The 18,677-nt window shown below is 39.7% G+C and overlaps 2 protein-coding genes across 2 annotated transcripts; both read right to left on the bottom strand.

Moving 5' to 3' along the window:
* Positions 1-5,936: 5,936 nt before the first annotated feature.
* Positions 5,937-16,419, bottom strand: LOC134882034 (microtubule-associated protein 1S-like). The gene is made up of 10 exons (XM_063909690.1): positions 16,257-16,419; positions 14,892-14,987; positions 13,407-13,489; positions 12,761-12,898; positions 11,771-12,272; positions 11,224-11,310; positions 8,690-11,139; positions 8,211-8,352; positions 7,860-8,077; positions 5,937-7,065 (listed from the first exon to the last, which is right to left on the bottom strand). The coding sequence occupies exons 1-10, from the start codon at positions 16,417-16,419 to the stop codon at positions 6,910-6,912; spliced, it is 4,035 nt and encodes a 1,344-aa protein (XP_063765760.1). The 3' UTR covers positions 5,937-6,909.
* A 901-nt stretch (positions 16,420-17,320) lies between these two features.
* Positions 17,321-18,537, bottom strand: LOC134881872 (cocaine- and amphetamine-regulated transcript protein-like). Its single transcript, XM_063909464.1, has 3 exons — positions 18,318-18,537; positions 18,019-18,099; positions 17,321-17,695 (listed from the first exon to the last, which is right to left on the bottom strand). The coding sequence occupies exons 1-3, from the start codon at positions 18,450-18,452 to the stop codon at positions 17,588-17,590; spliced, it is 324 nt and encodes a 107-aa protein (XP_063765534.1). The 5' UTR covers positions 18,453-18,537; the 3' UTR covers positions 17,321-17,587.
* Between the last annotated feature and the right edge of the window lie 140 nt (positions 18,538-18,677).

Below are 18,677 nucleotides of genomic sequence, written 5' to 3'. Positions count from 1 at the left end.
TTCAAGTATCGCGCATTATTCACCTACTTTTGATTTGTTTTGCTAACTTATAACTGAACTTTTGAGGCAATATTCACCACTATAAGTGGCCCAGCTCTCCCTATATGTTTCTGTATGTGGCCCTCGGTGAACAAAGTTTGGACACCCCTGATGTAGATGAATGCACATCATGTAAGCAAATGTAGTTCATTGTTGTATCCCAATCTCTTAATACATTCAAAGCATTCTCTCTTTTCGTTTTCTACCTGGTTTAAAGCACTGGGAATGGTGTATCTTCCAAAGAGAAAGAAAACAGCTGTTTTTGTAATAAGAGCAGAGTGTTTTCTTTTGACCAATGTATCACTTCTTAACAAGAAAACAAATCAAACACTTTTCTTATAGGACTCTCTTTGCTTTTAGAGCCATGATTTTGTAGAAGATCCGCGTAAAGACCAATAAGAGAAAGCATACAGCAGATGGCTGGCAATGATTGTTGACTGGTTACCAGAGCACAGTACTCTGTTTTCACACAGGTACATTCTTACACAGCCACCAGCAACACCTCAGGGACAAGAACTAATAACAAGTTGGCTTTTCAAAGATGCATTTTTGCTCTAAGCTTAACAGTCTTGAGATTCCAAACTCCTGGCCTGTGTTTATCTTCAACAGAAAAAATAAGTGCAGAGTTTCTTGTTCAAATGTAACATTGAAAGGACTGAAGAGACAATATGCTGTGATTACAAATGTCTGTTACATATACATTTTCTGTATACTCTAGTTATCACATCTGTTTTGTTTTTAGTTGTACATCAAATTAATACTAAACCTGGACCTCTTTGCCTGTCTTGGAGGAGAAAAAGTGTCCTCCTTTACAGTAGAGAACATTCAAGTCTAACCACACATCTCATGACCCATTTTAAAGGTGGGTAAAAGATCCTATTGAGCAAAGTATCCATAAACCAATGCAAAAAAGGGTACATGTTAATATTCTACCACAAGTCGAAGTCCTTTTTTTTTTTAATGCTCATGATTAAGGAACATTTACTCAAATATTTTGTTATGGAGATTCGCTCTTTTGGAGTGTTTTCCTTAAATATTTTCTTACTACATCAATTTCATTCATGTTAACATGTGGAAAGAGGGGAAGTAAGAGTGGAAAAACCTTTATCAATCCCCAGTTTTCAAAACAGCTAATAGGATGAAACACACGGATAATAACAATATAGGACAATAGCAACTATAAAAAACCTTTGAACAGTAAAAATTAAAGTAATAATTATAGGATTAAGAGGAGAGCTGATGGGAGTCAATGGAATTTTAAGTTGGATTTGGTGTTATAGTTTGTAAAATCAGTATTTGTAATGTGACTCACAGCTATTGCTATCATGTAAATGAAGTGAAGTTAAAGTATAAAGCGTCAGGTATGCTGGATAGTTCTGTACGAGGGCGGTGGGATTCCCTCTCAACAAAGCTGTACCTGTAACCCTGTTCTTACTGCGGCATAAAAGCTGCATGCAAAGTCACTCATACTGTCTTTGGTGGAAGCAGTTTCAAGGTAAGTCACCTTGGGGTGTGATATTTCTTGAATGGGTAACAATGTAGTAGTATTTCTATCAGTCGCTTTTCTGTTGTACCTAAAGTAACACAGTTTAGAGACAGAAGTGTTTTTTTGGTACTTTGTCAGGTGTTTGTATGAGTGTTTTTAAATATTGGGTAATTACCTTTCTTAACGAGATTACTTCTCTAAGGAATTAAAGGGTTCAAAAAAGGGATGGGACAAAGCCATCTCACCTTTATCTTTAAATTACTATTTGAAGGTGGAGTAATTCAAACAGATCTTTAATATGCAACTTGTTGAGGGTTCAAACACCAGATGATCTGAATACAAACGAAAGAGTCTAACTCTGGCTAGCTGGAATATACACGGCTGGATAATCTGATCAAATTTTAGGGCATTATCATCCAGATTTACATTCAAAAAGAAATGTGTCTGAAAAGACTATGATGGAAATGGATTGGAAATATAAATCACTTCCTGCTTATTTCCAAACACATGGCCTGGCAGAGCTGTCCAGGCCATGTGGTGCTGATTAGGCTCCTGTTCACAGGCAGCAGCTTGTTTCTCTCTTCATCCACATCCCAATGTGTTGCAACACACTTTTATCTGCCAGCTGCCTGTATAATGTCAGACTATTCATTTTGAAGCACTTTTGCCACAACCACTGTCAACTTCCTTTCTGACAGCTGTTGGGGCGTCTTTGCTGTAGTCTTAGTTTAATGTTTACAATTTAATGTCACAAATCTGTGCTCAAATATTTTGGATTTTTGAAATATATTTTACTTTGTTCTTTTCCACATCTGAATGGCACAGAACCCAACATGGCAGATACGTATCCAATGCAGGCTTCTGCTTTGGAGGAGAATGGCTTTCTCATGCTGAAAGGGCATCCTGTAAGATCGTTGACATGACTACCTCTACGTCCGGCAAGCATGGAAATGCAAAGGTAAAACCTAGTTGTGCAGCCTTTGTGTTGCAGAGCTAAATATATTGTTATGATTGAGCCTAAAGCTTCTCAGTTTTACTCATAACCGCCAATGCTTACTTGAAATGAAGCCAGATCTAATCAGTTACGATGTTTTCCCAGATTCATTTTAGAAGACTTGACATCTTTACTGGGGAGGAATTTGAGGATATCACCCCATCTACAAGTATCAAGGAGGTCCCACATGTTGTTAGAAAAAAATACCTGGTGAGGTGACCCTGTTGGATCTTGATATAACCTAGGGGCCATAAGGGGTACAGAGCATTTATGATGTGTGCTGGATATTCTGTCAATTGAAACATGTGACTACTTGAAGGCTTTATATATAAAGCTTTCAAGTAGTCACATGTTTCCATATATGTTTCCACATGTCCATGTTTCCATATCCAGTGATTTGATTTATAAACAAGTTTGACGCATGCTTTAGAGCTGAGCTGTCTTCTCAATACTCTCCCAAATGTCTTATCAAAATGGGTCTATTGCACGCTGCATTTGCTCAGCAACCCAAATGATTGATCATACTAACGTTTGGGTCCTTATGAACCTCCGTCAAGAGCATTTCACTCCAAGTTAGAACACAAGTTTCTGCCCTGTTTGGACAACTAACAGGGCCCAGTCACATTTAGTTAAGTGTTATGTCTCCTTAACATCTATAATTCTGTTTTTGTGTCGCTTTTGCCGCCCTTCTATTGGCTTGATCTTCTAGGACTCAGTTGACTAACACTTGGTATACATTATTTGTCTATTTTTTTTTACATCATCTGAAATCTTAATTTTTTAATAGTAGACTGTTTTTACTCTTTGCATGATAGCCCATGTAGCTAGTGCATATCGACCAAACTGGTATTATGTGCCTTACGTTTCCCAGTGGAGCCTGCAAAGAAAACTTGAAACTACCAGACAATGATTTGGGTAAAGAAATCCAAGCCAACTTTGTCAAAGGATCTCATTTTGTGGTAAGTTTTTTGGGCATTATTTATACTAGTAGTGGCTGAACTCTGTGAACAACTATAGCATTTTTGTGTATTTTGCAATTGTGTGATTCTTGTATATATATATTTTTAGTATCTTGGGTGTAACATTAAGCTGTCTTTGGCTCTTTCTGTTGTGACAATGCAAATAGATGCAGTAAACGTCTAGAAATGTGCTGATACTTAATTAGACTTTAGCAGTATCACAGAGCTGTCCCTGTCAAATCACATGAATCAAGCTTTTTGGTTCATGCGGCTTTTCATGAGTCCATGTATGATAATGATTTTATTATGTTGAACATTGTTTGATTGATTTGCCATATTTATCTTCAAGTTTAAATTATTTTCAGATAAAGCTTTACCTAGTTCCTGTATCATACTTCTCTCAAGCACTTCATAGTGAAGATGTAAAAAGTTTTAACTATGTTTCCGTAATTGTGCCGTTTGAAGCGTAATTTCCGCCAAAACACCATGTTCATTTGAGATAAAATGAAGGTGAACCAAATGCTTGCAGGTCTTGTCAGAATGACGGTGGACTCCTCATAGCCTAATCGGAAAAGTTTCCCACTTTTTTATTAATTGAAACTTAATGCTCAGTATGTGTTCTTTGGGGGGGAGGGTAATCTCACTTACTACTTTTATATATCATAGAACACTTTCTTCATAATAAAAAGGTTTCACTTTTTCTTTTGTTTAACTTAAGAGTATTTAAATTAGCACGTTGTGTAAGTCCACTGATTTCATTTTCTCCACCGTTCTCAGGTCACTGTGCTGAAAGCTTGCGGGAAAGAACAAGTCATTGGCGGTGAAACATCTGAATATTGATTTTGAAGCCTCACCAAAGCCAGCCTTGTCGCTAGACTGGACTGGAGCAGCTTCTTCAACTTAACTTGGGGTCCAAGCTCACTGGCATCCTGTTTAATCATTTAAGTTATCCACTTGTAGCCACTAATTCTGCAATGGCTACTATTATTACTCCAGGAATTCATTGATTTTACACCATAGGGGATGTGATTTTTGCTGTGTGCATTACTTTTAAAATTCTCACCATTGTCCATTTTTAAATAAATCATGAAGCTTAAAATTTGGCTGTGGGCATGTGTTTGAATGCTTGTTGACATGCTACACATTTTCCACATACATTTTCTCCTAAAATAATTGAATCTCTACTTGTTGACTGCATTCCTTAAAAAGGCTAAATTTCTATTTGGCTTTGAAAACCTAAAACAAAACTTGACTGAAAGCTGGAGTATGCTACATTATTGTTTGGGAAGTGGAAAGTTAATAAATATAATATGAGCAATATTACCCAGAGAAACTCCGTCTGGATTGAACTTTGACATTATAGCCTTTGCAGACCATTTACATGCACACAAACCTATATAACACACGACAGAGAAGAGGATCCCCCACCAATAATAATAAGGCCCCTTTAACTTGTTTTGTGCTGCAAATCATCCATAAAGTATTCAACATTTCTGAAGAATTTGCACTTCCACTACTCTCAACAGAAACTTTGGGATACTGTTGAGTGGTGATGCACATTCTTTATTCATACATTAGCCCCACAACCCTCACATTTGACATTGTTACTGTTTTTACTTACAGGCAATTGCAAAGTGAAAGGTTCTCAATATTTCTACCATCCATCTCGCCCACAGCGCTTTGCTCTCTATCTTCATGAATATCATGAATGAAACAACATACAGTACATACAGTATTTTATACATGCGGGACACATACACATAGTTACTATTGACTTTGCTACTGTGGGGCTCAAGCAATTGTCACGTATATTAATACAGATCTAGTTCAACACCTCTGAAGCATTATTTAATCTGGCAGAAAAGTGTTATGAAAAGGAAAATGCACAAAGTAAAACAAATCTCAATGATAGGACAAGTCCATGATAGGGAAATCAACTGTGCATTTATATAATTACAAAATATCTCTCAGATCATTTAGAGACACTTAATGAAATGTACATATTTTTTCTTAATGTTGAGGCTGCATTCGGACAGGGGAGAATGTTTGGTGGTGTCTTTGTGATTTCATGCTTTGGTATTTAGGAAACGCTTTTACACTAACGTACTTGCATTTGTGTTAACTGAGATAATTATCCGTCTGCTTCATTTACATCCCACCGGAAAACAACATCTGATTTTGGACATGCAGAATGGGATATACGTAAATAAAAAGGAAAGGATTGGACAAATATGTCTGGAGAGATTACAATGTCATTCTTCAAATGACATGTGTGTGCTTTATTTTCTGTAGTTTCCGCGTCATTCTCTGGTAAATCCAGGAAAAATTGCTGTAATTCGGCTCTAATTTCAGGGAAAAGTGCGTTAGTGGTATATTTACAGAAGAGTTCTCTTTAAAATAACTGCTCTTAAGTAATAAGTAAATATTCAATCATTAGTCATTTGATTAATGGTTTTTAAAATGTGTCAAATTGTGTGGTGTGATGCTCGGAGTTAATTGGGAAAATAAAAAATGTGACCAAATAATATACTAAATTTAAGAAAACCAAAAGATTTAAAGTATAACAAATAACTGAAGTTTATTAACTAAAGTAATTTCAGTTTCAGGGTTACTTAGTTCCAAAATAATGTAATCATATTTAAAAAGGTAAAACACAGAAATCAGTTCTTACCTCCCACTGAGAATAAACCATGATTTTATACCCTGATCCATCATATGCACAAACAAAATCAATGTCATCACTTTTAGTGGGGTTTTTTGTAAAATAACAAGTTACATAAATATTTCCACAAAAGCATTTGCTGTCGGATTCAAAAAACAACAAATAGTCATAGATTATCACTCAACGTCAGATACATCGCAGCTTGGTTGTTTGCTCTGCGGCGAACCTGAGGTCAACAGTGAAGCCACAGTGGCACGATACTTTTTAAAAGCAGGTACAACACACAGTACAGCTCACCATGTCTGCTTGCAATGCTCACAGGACACACCTGACCACACACTGTAAATGTTATTTAATTAAAGGCTCGCTGTAAGACTCTCTTTATACAATACAGACATCTTCTGTGCTCAGACTAATAAAATATTAGTTTAATAAAGGAACACAATGATCAAAGTTAGCAAAGGCTTGCAATTTGGGAATATCGGCAACACAATCTTTTTATTACTGACAGTAAATGTTGAATAAACAGCAGCAGACCTCACTAACACTTTAGTGCTGAAAGCATAAAGGACAGAAGCCTACACAAAGTGCTTTGAACCCTGTGTTTGCTTACTACACAAGACTAATCTACACCATCAGCTTTCAAGAGGACATGCTAACCTTTTATTTCTGTCATTCTTTTAACTCTTTTTTCCCCTCACACAAACATATCTATCCTTCAGCTCATATTCACCTTTTCATATTCAATTGTTACAATCCCAAGTCTGCCTCAAAACTCTATCTTGCAGGCAGGAAAGGTCTCGTCCTGCATGGCGACCGTGCTGTTGGATCCCAGCACGGTGATACCCAGCTCCTTCTGTTTTTCCAGAGTCTGCTGGTACCACTCCTGCATCGGCATCGACTCAAAGGTAGGGATCACTGACACCTGGAGAGGAAATGACAAACAAACTAGAATTACATATACGTCTATTGTTTTATTTGACTAGCAGTCAGCAGTAATTAGCATGAACATGATTAAAGAGTGCAATCGTTACGACGTCATCGTACTCGCGCTCATGTTTTTGGTGAACATGTCACTGATGTGTCTGTTCCCTAAGCGAGAATGATAGCCAGACTTAGCCACCAGAAATGCACTTTCTAAATGTTTAAGTGAAACAGGGCTGATTAGAATAATTTAAAATAGCTTATACATGTTGTTTACTTCAATATATGGTGATTTGGTGGCATGATGATGCACACTTTTGTACAGTAGGTAGCAGTATGCACCTTTAAGTTGTTTGCAACCGACCAATAATCAAGAGAAGAAGAAGGGGTTTGTGGCAGGTTTTGAACTGTTGCTCTCTTTAATAAGACTAGCTATCAAAGATTCTTGGTTTATGAGGTTTGTTTGTTATTCTGGGTAAATGATGAACCCAGTTTCTTAAAAAAACAAAAACCTCCCTTGTCCTGTTGGCTTACTGCTTGGTCCCTGACAATTCCCAAAAATGTTTTTACACCTTTATGGGAAAAGTACCTGACATTTTGAAAAAATTGTCTGGGCTCTTGTGAATCGTGGAGCATACAAATGTCCAGGGCATAAAACTGAACATTTGTATGCTTTTCAAAGGCTCATGGCAGCTGTAGTTATTAGAAAATGACGGAAGAATCACACCACCTAAGCCTCATCATATAATGAAATATGTTGCGATGTGTATTTCTCTAAGTATGTGTTTTCTCTGCCTGCATGGTTTCAGGCCAGGATATCTTGGCATCCAGTAGTGCGTCCAGCGTCTGCCTCATTAGCTCTTCTTTCTCTGGACTGTCCCCGCTGATGATGTAACAGGCGGAGCGAACGCATCTGAAGAAGTCCACACTGATTGTTGGAGAAGAGGCTCCAGAAGGAATATAGGCCAGGTCCACATACACACTGACTTCCCCAACAGAGGTAGACTTAGAACCTGTGGCAGGAGAGAGAGAGTGATTTCAACAGAAATAAGTGCACCAACATAATTATGGTTCAAGTACAAAAGGGGAGAAATGAAAAAGTATGAGAGAAATCTATAGTATTTATTTAAAATGCACTTCTCATACCTGAACTGGGCGATGATTTAGTTGGTGCTGAGCGGCTGCTGGAGGAAGGTGTGCGAGTAGAAGAGACGTTTCCCTTTGGTACTCCACCCTGGTTCCCTATCCGGCTTTTTCCTGAACTTGATTTTTGTGGGGCTTCAAAAACCTGGTAAAATGTTTTGAATGTTCGATTTCAATCCAGCCAAAAAATTATGAAAATCAAATTATTTGTGAATTTTCTGTTCTCCTTATAGTTGAAGTTGATATTCTTTACAGAAAAAATAGTTGGTTAAAACTGTAAAGAGTTCAAATATCATGATTTTATTTCATGCCAGTAACAATAGAGTAGCTTTACATTTACTATAGATTAAATACTTCAAATAACAACTGCACGTTTCCTTATGACACATGGATGCTTACATATGATCAAAATGTTTTACTTAATAACCAAATTAGGCGAATAAAAGACATTCCTTTCTTTGATGCTTATGAGACAAACTCACCGCTGCAGCTTTTTTCCCTCGCATGCTAGTGGCTTTTGCTTTCTTCCCATAGGTGTCAGCGTCAGACTGAGGAACCGGCATGGAGGCGTCAGGATGTGGGGCCCGGGGGGGGCTGTCTCTGCAAGGAGCTGGGAGAGGGTCAGGGGGCAGAGCCTGATTGTATCGTAGATCGTGGGGAGAGTTAGACGGCTCACTACACGACTCGTCGTCATCTGAGTCCAGACCTCCATCTGCTGTGGTGGACGGGCAGTCCTCTGTGCAGACGGGGGCATTTGACTCGCTGGGTGACGTGTCCTTGAGGTTACTGTTGCCGAGATTATGAAGAGTGAAGGCTCCTCTGGACGGCTCGCTCGCACCTGAGCTGGAGTCGGGCTGTTTGACATGCTTGAACTCGCAGGGAGAAACCAGACACAGATCCACATCGTGAGCTGAGGCCTCAAAGTCAAGTGTGTGAGGAGCTGCAGGTCGCTCCGCCTCTGAACCCTGCCCTAACGATCTGGGAGCCTTCTTCATCGGTAAAGACATTCCAATGGAGTTGGAAATATGAACACTGTCATCCCCCTCTCGCTGGCTCACAGTGGTTGAGCCCTGCTCATAGGACATGGACAGTGATTCATCTACTTCTGTGGACTGAGGTGAGCCCACCTCTGCTGGCATGGAATGTGTAGTAGTGGTCGTGGTGGTGGTAGCCACAGAGGGAGAGGCATCTGAGGATCCCTCTTTAAATGTACCCAGAGACAGGAAACTGATTTGTCTCTCTCTGGGGTTTGTGTTACTGTCTGGATTGCTTTTGGGCTCACTTTGCTTGGATGACCCATTTGTCTGGTTGACATCAGCTGACTCTAAGTTCTCCATCTGGGCCTGTAACCTGCTGAGAGTGGCCCTGTTGCACCACACATCATCTGGGGACAGACAGTAAGGAGTGTGGCCTGCACTGTTGGCCCGTGAACCCGGGGAGGCTGACTCAGCGTTCTGCTCGTCAGGGCTGAGAGCAGCCTGGTTGTCTGGAGAGGATCTCGAGGGAGGGCTGTTTCTCAAAGCCCCATCCAGGAGAGTGTATTCGGTTGGAGTTAAGTCCAGCTCGTCAGTTTGATCCTCCTTTGGCACCTTGTTCAGGGGAGATGGGAATCCTACAACCTTTGCTGGTTTGGCTGCATGTTCAGGCTGCTCTACATCAGCTTTATCTTCTGCTCCATTTCCTCCCATTGTCCCTGCAGCCTCTTGCCCTAGGGTATCTTCACCTTCATTACCTTTCTCTTTGCTCTTTACATTAAGGCTCTTTTCATTTCCTAACTGACTGTTTTTCTGCTCTCTGTTACCTGATGTTCCCACCTGTGCCTCTCCTCTTTCAGTTTCCCCCCGAAGCCTGAGAAAATCTGCCGTCATATCCTCAGGGGTAGACATTTTAGAGCCACATGGGTTCCCTTCAGACTCCCTCTCTACTTTCTGAATCTTCTGCTCTGTATCAAGACCTCCTGGATCTGAGATGTCTAACATGTTCTCAGTGTCAGACTTTGACAGTTCAGCGTTCACCTTCTTCTCGCCATCCTTTGCCTCCTTTCCTGGTGGTTTTTTTGTTTTCTTCACCCCTGTTTTAGAGTCATTTTTTGCTTCCTTTTTAAGCTTTGTTTTATTTTCATTCCTTGGTTTGGAAGCGAGAGCCTCTGTCTTCACCTTATCATTCCTCATAAAACCGTTGTCCTCTATTTTTCCGGACTTCTCCTCCTTCCTTAAAGGCTTCTCCTCCTTTTTTCCATCCTTCCCTCCTTTCTTCGAGGTGTTCTTCTCGGACGTTGCTGCTTTTTGCTTTACACCTGTCTCTTTGATTCTAGTTTTATCTGCATCTCTTATGGCAAATCCATTTAAAACCTTTCCTTTTTCTCTTACAAGTACCTCCTTCGCCTCCTCTTTAACTCCTCTTTCTTTTCCATGTTTGGATGTTGACTCCTTTATTTGTGACCTGCCACTGTCCTGGCTCTCTGTGCTCTTGGTCTTTCTGCCCTCCCCCAGCCTCTCCATGTCCCCGGTAGTAACCTTGGGTTTCTGGAGGAAGGACAGGCCCTTGAGTTTCTCCAGCCCCTGCAGTAGTTGTGCCTGTGGGGTCACACCTGGGAACAGCACCCTAACCACCTTCTCCTGGGGACACGCTGGGTGCCACACCAGCAGGGCGGAAACTGAGGCCAGGGCGGTGAGGGGTAGGACTGGGGATTTGGATGCTGATGATTCCTCATCAGGCCAGTTTTGCATAAATGTCTGGTAATCCTGGCTGTTTTTGCCAGGGTTGAGGATGTATAAATCCAACTGTCCCACTCCCATCTTCTGGAATAAGGTTAGCGGCTCAATGGGGACCCCCTGTGGGCGAAACAATGGCTGTGGTTTGATGTCTAACTTCTTCAACAGCTGAAAAGTTAAGGCCGCCTGGTGTGTGCTCTTCAGTACATTGTCCACACCTGACATGAGAAGAATGATAACTTAGCTTGATGACTATCACTCACATTAGAAATGACTGTGGTAGGTTTTAATGCATCACTCACAAGGCTGTTCCTCTATCTGCAACCTGCTGGGGGCGTTAAAGAACACAACTCCAAGCTCTGGGGAGATGAGCCTCTTAGAAGAGTCATCTGTTCAGATAAAAGAAGATTAAGATAAAAAAAAGTACATTTTGGGATGAAAAGGGTAAAGAAGACTACAGAGAAATCTTAAAATGTCCTCCTTTTCTGCAGTGAGATCAGCGACATCTGTTGCTGTTAAGTTTCCTTTATCACCTGAAATGGTTTTCCTCTTTCAAACTAGTTGTAAGCTTGCATACTAGCACATATTTTGTACGCCAGAAAAATATTTGGCAGTTCAATAAACATAGTATGTTCAGTAGTCCGAAAATGTCACAATGTCTTTTTTTCTTTTGTCTTTTTTTATCCGTCCACATTTTGTAGTATGCAAGCCAGCATGCTAACAGTTATTATGAAATCCTATTTGTACGCATACTGCATGCAACCTTACACAATTTGTCAGTGTAGCTGCAGTAAATACTAAAAGAAAAAGGTTTATGAGATTTTGGGCATTATGAGTACTATTTCTTACCTTTTATCTCAGAACTCAACTCGAACTCGGCCACCTTCCTCTCCAGGAACACATTGACACCGGGGAGGTTCTCTGTCCCAATGTGTGTCAACAAAACGGCATCCACTCGGTCAAGGTGGCGGACCAGCTTCCAGAAACAGGCCTGAGGGTCCGAGCCGCCGTCTAACAGCAACGTGAACCCATTAACAGCAAAAAAGGCACAGTCACCGCGGCCGGCGGGGAACACGTAGCAGCAGGGGCGGGACAGTTTGAGAAAACCCACAGTGGTGGGAGGAGGCAGCAGGTCGAAGGGAGATGGAGGTGAAAGGGTACCAGATATGAGGGAGGTGAATTCCGCTAGGGCTTCCATGGTAGGCAGCACCTCCGGGGGATTGATGAGCAGCCTGAAAGGACCCAGCAAGGGCTGGTTCCCAAGGAGGCTCTTCTTCCACTGGCTGATGTTGGGACAACTGAGAGTCAGGCTGAGTTTGTCGGAGGAGGCAGAGCTCTCATTATCTATGAACTAAAAACAGAACCTTTACTATAGTATTACATATTGCCATACATACGGAAGAGGATTGGAATGGGATGTGACCAAAAGTTTTGTTTTTAAATTGAGTTTTGAGATTGATTTTTCTTTTATTTATTTAATTTCTCTCAGATTTTTTTTCTTCAGAATTCTGAGATTTAAGTCAGAACACATCATTTTATTTTACTTTTGATCACAGCCCAGACTATTAACCAATATTATCTTATTATAAAAACATACAAATTGTGGTAATATACAGCTTTTCTCAGTTTTAATGTTATTGTAGTTATCTATAAATATCTGTGGCTTTTTCAGGGTTTAACAGAAAAAAACTGAGTGTGTCAAGTCAGGGATTTTTCACAGTTTTGTACAATTTCAGTGACGAATTATTCAAGAAAATAATCAACAGATTCAGTTCTGATTAAAATGATCCATACAATAATCAGCACATAAATAACAGTCAGAGATAGACATCGTCGTACCTGCGCTGTTAGTATTTGTTTTAGCTGCTGTGGAGAGAACAGTCCTCTATGAAGCAAAAGGTCTCCACTTTCCTCCTCGCTCTGGCCCGCCAAGATCAACAGCTTATGAGCCGACTCGCGGGACAACAGAGCCAACACCTGTACAGAGAGAGGGGGTAAGATTTTCATTTTACAATGTAACTTGAATTCCCCATACTTAAACGTTACAAAGAAAAAATTGCATTAGAGAATAAAGTAGGAAGAGATAGGAATCTAAGAATAACTTTACAATCAGCATCAAGTATTCAGGTACTCATAAGACAATATGTTCATCACATTTTTAAGGCAACATATTGTCAGATTCTTCATTAAAAATGTCAACAACAAAAAAACATGGTTGCTATCAGTATAATCCTATTACAGTACCTCAGTTCATTTGTATGATAAAGTCTGCAAAAATATCAAAATAATGATGTATATGATGATGTATACTAGCATCCTCGAACTGTATTCCCTGCTTTGTTTTCAGATCTCATTTATAAACATTATTCATGTTTATCATTAGCTGATAAATGTATATTAGAATACTTACATCCCTGCAACATGATGACACCTGAGTGGTAAAATATCTTTAAAAAACACATTTAAAGGAACCAGGAAGTATCACCTCTGAATGAACCTGTTCCTGAGATGGACCGATGAACACCTGAGTGTCCAACACTCTGGTACTGTGGCGCAGGCACTTCTGCCCTGAGGAGGCAGAGAAAAAAACAAAGAGTAAAAAGAGAGGGACAGACAGGCCGACAGCCAAAGAGACTGGAGAAAAGTCAGAGGGGAAGGAGTCTTAAAAAGAGCTGAAGGATCTGAGCGAATTTGCGAGGCCAGAAGCAAATAGATGGGAGGGTCAAAGAAGACGAGAAAGTAAATTGGGATTGACTCGCTCAGCAGAAATGGGGGAAGGAGGAAGTGGGAGACAGCTGAGTCAAGGGGAACTGTCTGTAGATGAAATTTCAAATTAAGTGAACATCCAGTCTGGGTGGAACTGCATCAACGTTTGAGGACACAGAGGCGGACACAGCCAACTGGAAAATAATGAGTTAAATAAGTAGGCTCTAAAAGTTTATTTTTCTTTGAGTCGAGTAAGAAATAAAAAAGGAAATGATAACTTGTTAGGACTCTCTTTTCAGCAGTCAGTTTGGCTTGTCAAAGCAGAGCAAGCACTGGTGAAATGAATAACAATAATGATGGCTGCGTGCCATTCAGGTGAGACTCAGTGAAATGGCTTACTGAGACATGGTGCTATAGTTCACTTTACATTTTTTACCTGTTCTTTTTTTTGTGTTCTGTAGCGCTGAATCCTATTTTTTTACATGTTTTTACAGTTGTGAGGAGTATTATCACTGTGAAGCTGCTAAGCAATCAGTAAAGACTACAAAAAGTCCCAGCCTAAAGAGAAAGAAAGAGCCAGCACATTAACTGATCATTTGTCCTTTGACAATACATTTCTTGAAACGAATTAAAAATAGAATGTGATATTTAGGGATATTTCGATGGCCTTGTTCTTTGTGACCTTTTAGAGAGAGCCACGATATGAGTTTGCAGTGCTAGCTATAGTTACTTGTTAACAATAAAAGTATTGATATTATTATTTCATTTTTAGCAAAACTCAAATAAGTGTATTACCCAAAATGTTGAAGTATTTCTTCAAACCACTTATTTTTCTCATCAAATCCCTCCATTTTACTAAACCTTGACCTCCATAATAGCATGAGCACTACAGTAGAAGGCCTATTTGTAACAAACAGGACACCTTTCTGGCTGCCATTTTGTCCTCCCTAAGAGATGTCTGTTTCTGTCTGCGTTTGTCACCTCCAATGTTTTTTCAGCATTTTTACCATTTTCCACAGTTGTCCTAGGCTCTGCATATTAAAAGGCTGTAGCACATACAAAACACATGTGGCGCAGCCTGGTAAAAGGTCTCTACTGTTTCAAATCCAAAAGACCCACCCATGTTAAACAATAACCCGACTGCTCCTTCCCTTCCTTCCTTCCTTCCTTCCTCCCTCCCTCATTGACCCGAGACCAGCCAGACTGGCAGGGAACAAAGGGCTTTCTGTGTTTTAAATGGTCAAAAAGACGTCCAGTTACTTACCCGCACCCTTAAAAGATGCCGTGTGCTGGGACAGAAATTCTTGGAGATAGAGATTCAGGTCACAAGATTTTAAGTCGATGTCCCATGACCGAATACCTGGAGACATAAAGACATGTACATGAGACAAGAATTGGTTTATTCTGTCATAAACAACACAATCTGTCATACAAGTGTCCATGTATAAACTAAACTAAAAAGATCTGAAGGTTGTAATGTTCAAATTAAATGATCGTATCGTTATTGTGAATAGTTCAAGTAGGAAGTACAAGCAATGGCCTAGGCTACTTGTTGTAAAAATAACAGTCTATTTGTACAAATTAAACTGTCAAGTTGAATTTATTATGATATTAACAGAATACATTTAAGAGTAGTTTATTCTAGGGTTGTGTCTTAAGCAGCAAATCACATGTAATAATGCCTAAATGAAAGTATGTCCTGGTATAAATATTTGCCATGGAACAGGCTACCAGATAATGTACAGTTTTGAAACAAGAGGTGCAAACCTTCTTATTTAAAGAAAATGGATAAAAATCAGGTGATTGAATATTATTTTGTAGGCAGCACTAACTAAGTAGCCTAATTAAGAAAATGCAACTAAAAACGTGTAGTATATGGCAGAGCTGTTGCATTAGATTGTGGTTTGCAGGTTTAATTTAGTGTGTGACACAGTAGATAAGAAACAAGAAACATTGGAAAACATGAAAAATGCATGCCGCTGAAAAGAGGGCTCTTTTTCCTAGCTAGTAAAACACCGACATTTTGCAGAGCATTATCTCCACTAGACTGTCTTGACATGTTTAAAGGCCTAATGAAGATGATGAACATTTCTGTCTGAGTTTCTGTCACTCTCTGTATCTGTCATTCTGTTCCCGTTTATGTTCCCTTATCTATCTCGGCCTAGTGTTTTGCATAAATGTGCTGTACTCAAATGTGCAGAGTGTTTGCCATGTACTGTCTACTACCTGCAGTCTCCACAGTAAGCCTACTGCTGCACACAAACACACAAAGGTAAAAGCACAACGTTTACAAGTGGCTATGTGTTGACTGACTATCCTGCATGCCACATTTCCCCAAAACCATTACGTTACATAACGATATACTGAGGCGATGGACAAACCACACTGCATTTAATTATAATGTGCCCAGCGGGACGAGGTGATGCTGATGGTGGAATATCACAGATGACGCATCCTCGGTCAGTAAGGGTGGATCAAATTGCATAAACACTGCAATGTGGTCTGAGTAGCATCTTCAGTGATGTTTCAGGCGACGAGAACTTGCATGCGTATCAATTGTGAAGCCAAATAAATAAAAATAAATAAAAACGACGTCCTGCAGCTGTGAGGGGCGTTGACATACACGTACCTCGTTCAATGTCCCTGCCGGTGTGTCCCGCGTGTCTGGGGTGAGCAGTGCGTCCTATAATGATGAGCAGAGAGTATTTCTGCAGGCACAAGCCGGGGTTTGCGGTCGCAAAACACCTCGGCTCCTCCTGTACCTCCCTCTCCGGCACCCGGCTGGACGCCATGTTGGAAACTTGCACTTGATATGATGTCATAGAAAAAGCCTGACAGCGCCTTTCATACCGAGGGATGACAGCTGGTGTACCGGAATGCATCGTGCATTAGTGACTGTGTGGAAATAACTAAGTACATTTAATCAAGTACTGCATTTAAGTTCAATTTTGAGGTAGTTGTACTTAACTTGTATTTCCATTTTATGTTAATTTGTACTTCTACTTCACTACAGTTCAAAGGTATTATGCTTTACTTCACATTTTATAGTGCCTTTAGTTACTTTGCAGTTATAGATTAATGATAAACAATATAATTGACACTAAAATAAGACTTGATTAAATTCACAAGCTAGAAATTAAGTAATTAAAATTTGTTCCACATTTATCAGCTGTGATAAATACATCACTGCATCACTAATTATAATCAAAACATATAATATATATTCATCTGAAATGGACCATCTGCATAAGGGATACTTTTGATATTTAAGAAATAAAATACTGTTTAAGTACTTGAGTTAAGTAACATTTTCAATGCAGTAGTTTTACTTGTACAGAGTATTCTTATACTGGAAGTTCTACTTTTACTTAAGTACAAGATGTAAATACTTCCTCTGTGCATTAGTGAATGTGTAGAAAAACACACTGCATTATTCATGACAAGTGACAAAAGGAATCAATATATCTGTCTCTATTGTATTTCCTTAAGTGATTTAGTGCTGTTTCTTTAATACGAAGCAGTTTTGCAACAAGTGACGTTTGTGTTACAAACATCCAGTTGTTGCTGAAAGTGAAGTGAATCTTCTTTTTGTATAATACTGCAATAAATCCCCCCTTCTAAAAAAAGAACAGTCCAACGGACACAGACAACAAACACTTGAATATAATTGAGTTGATTTATTGACCTCCTTATCTTACAAATGTGTTTACATACTGATGCTAGGACAGCTTTACTTGATTCCCTATACAACACTACATTACATAGAAAAATCACAAACAAATATGAACAAAGACCTCGACATTATTAAAAAAAACAATATTATAATCCATGATAATAACAGAAAATCGCCCTTTAGGCATAACCACATATTACATTTATTTTTCTCACAATGAAAGTGGCATCACATTTTTTCACTCCACACTTAATACGTCCCTTCTCTGTTTTCTTACATGTTTTGTATTACAAACATTTGAGAACATAAAAGTTACAGGAAGTCCCCCGGGGGCAGCTGCATAGCGTGCCGATGCGCGCGCCTTTACGCACGGCACACGGCTCTCCAGCGTCACACTGTAACGATACAAACAACGTACATGTATGAAAATATAGCTCGTACACTTAATTTCTTGATCAACAAACAGAAATTTCAAAAGCAGTCTTAGAACCAGAATAACGTCAGAATGTACTGGTATGCTTTGATTTCCATGTTTAAACGTGAAAAATGATTCTCTTTTATGGACAACAGCTTCGTTGTATACGCCGGAGAATTTACATTTCCAAAAAGTGTTACAGCATAGCATATGTGTTTTAGAATGTAATGAAAAAATGAAAAATAAGACCGCATTTAAAGTAACTCATTCCCAAGTAATACATTTTATATTTTTCGTACATACCGAAGGCAGCCAGCCATGTTTTTTCTCTAAGGGCATCTCTTTGCTTCTCAGTTTCTCCAAAACTTCTTGCAAGGCGTCAATCTGCAGAGAAAAAGGGTGATATTTTCTTTTTTAAATTGTACATTACTTGTCCATATTGGAGAGAAATCATTAGTTTAATATTTAGCCTTTGTTGTGTCCCCCATAAATAATTTTATCCAACAAATGAAATGATCTATCGACATAAGTTCAAAGCAACCAAAGGCTTCGTTCATCTTGCTGACACATTTGACACCCGTGTCCCTGATCAAGTCTCTCACCAGGTCTTTCTCCTGTTGGGTTTTCAGGGGGAAATCCAACGACCGTGTCTCCAGGGAGGAGTCATCTGCACGAGCGAGCCACAGGTAGGCGCAGCAGCAGGTGGCCGCGAGGAGGAGAGTCCGAGCGCTGGCCATGGTGCTGACACACAAAAAGAAGCAGTCTTCTCTTTACCGGGGGAGAAAAGTGAGAAGACTGTGGTGGATCCTTGGAAGTTTGAAGTTGTCCTACAGAGAGCCCCCTCTTTATATTAACAGGCTGCTGTCGACATCAGCCACCCTCTGAAATATTAATGTCCACTTTTACCAGGGGGGACACTGCTCAACACCTTTGTATCTTTGGAGGAAGTGACCTGGCAGGAT

The sequence above is a fragment of the Eleginops maclovinus genome, chromosome 19 (genome assembly GCF_036324505.1).
Source record: "Eleginops maclovinus isolate JMC-PN-2008 ecotype Puerto Natales chromosome 19, JC_Emac_rtc_rv5, whole genome shotgun sequence".
In the NCBI taxonomy this organism is placed as follows: domain Eukaryota; kingdom Metazoa; phylum Chordata; class Actinopteri; order Perciformes; family Eleginopidae; genus Eleginops; species Eleginops maclovinus.
This window is presented reverse-complemented; position numbering and strand designations above follow the sequence as displayed.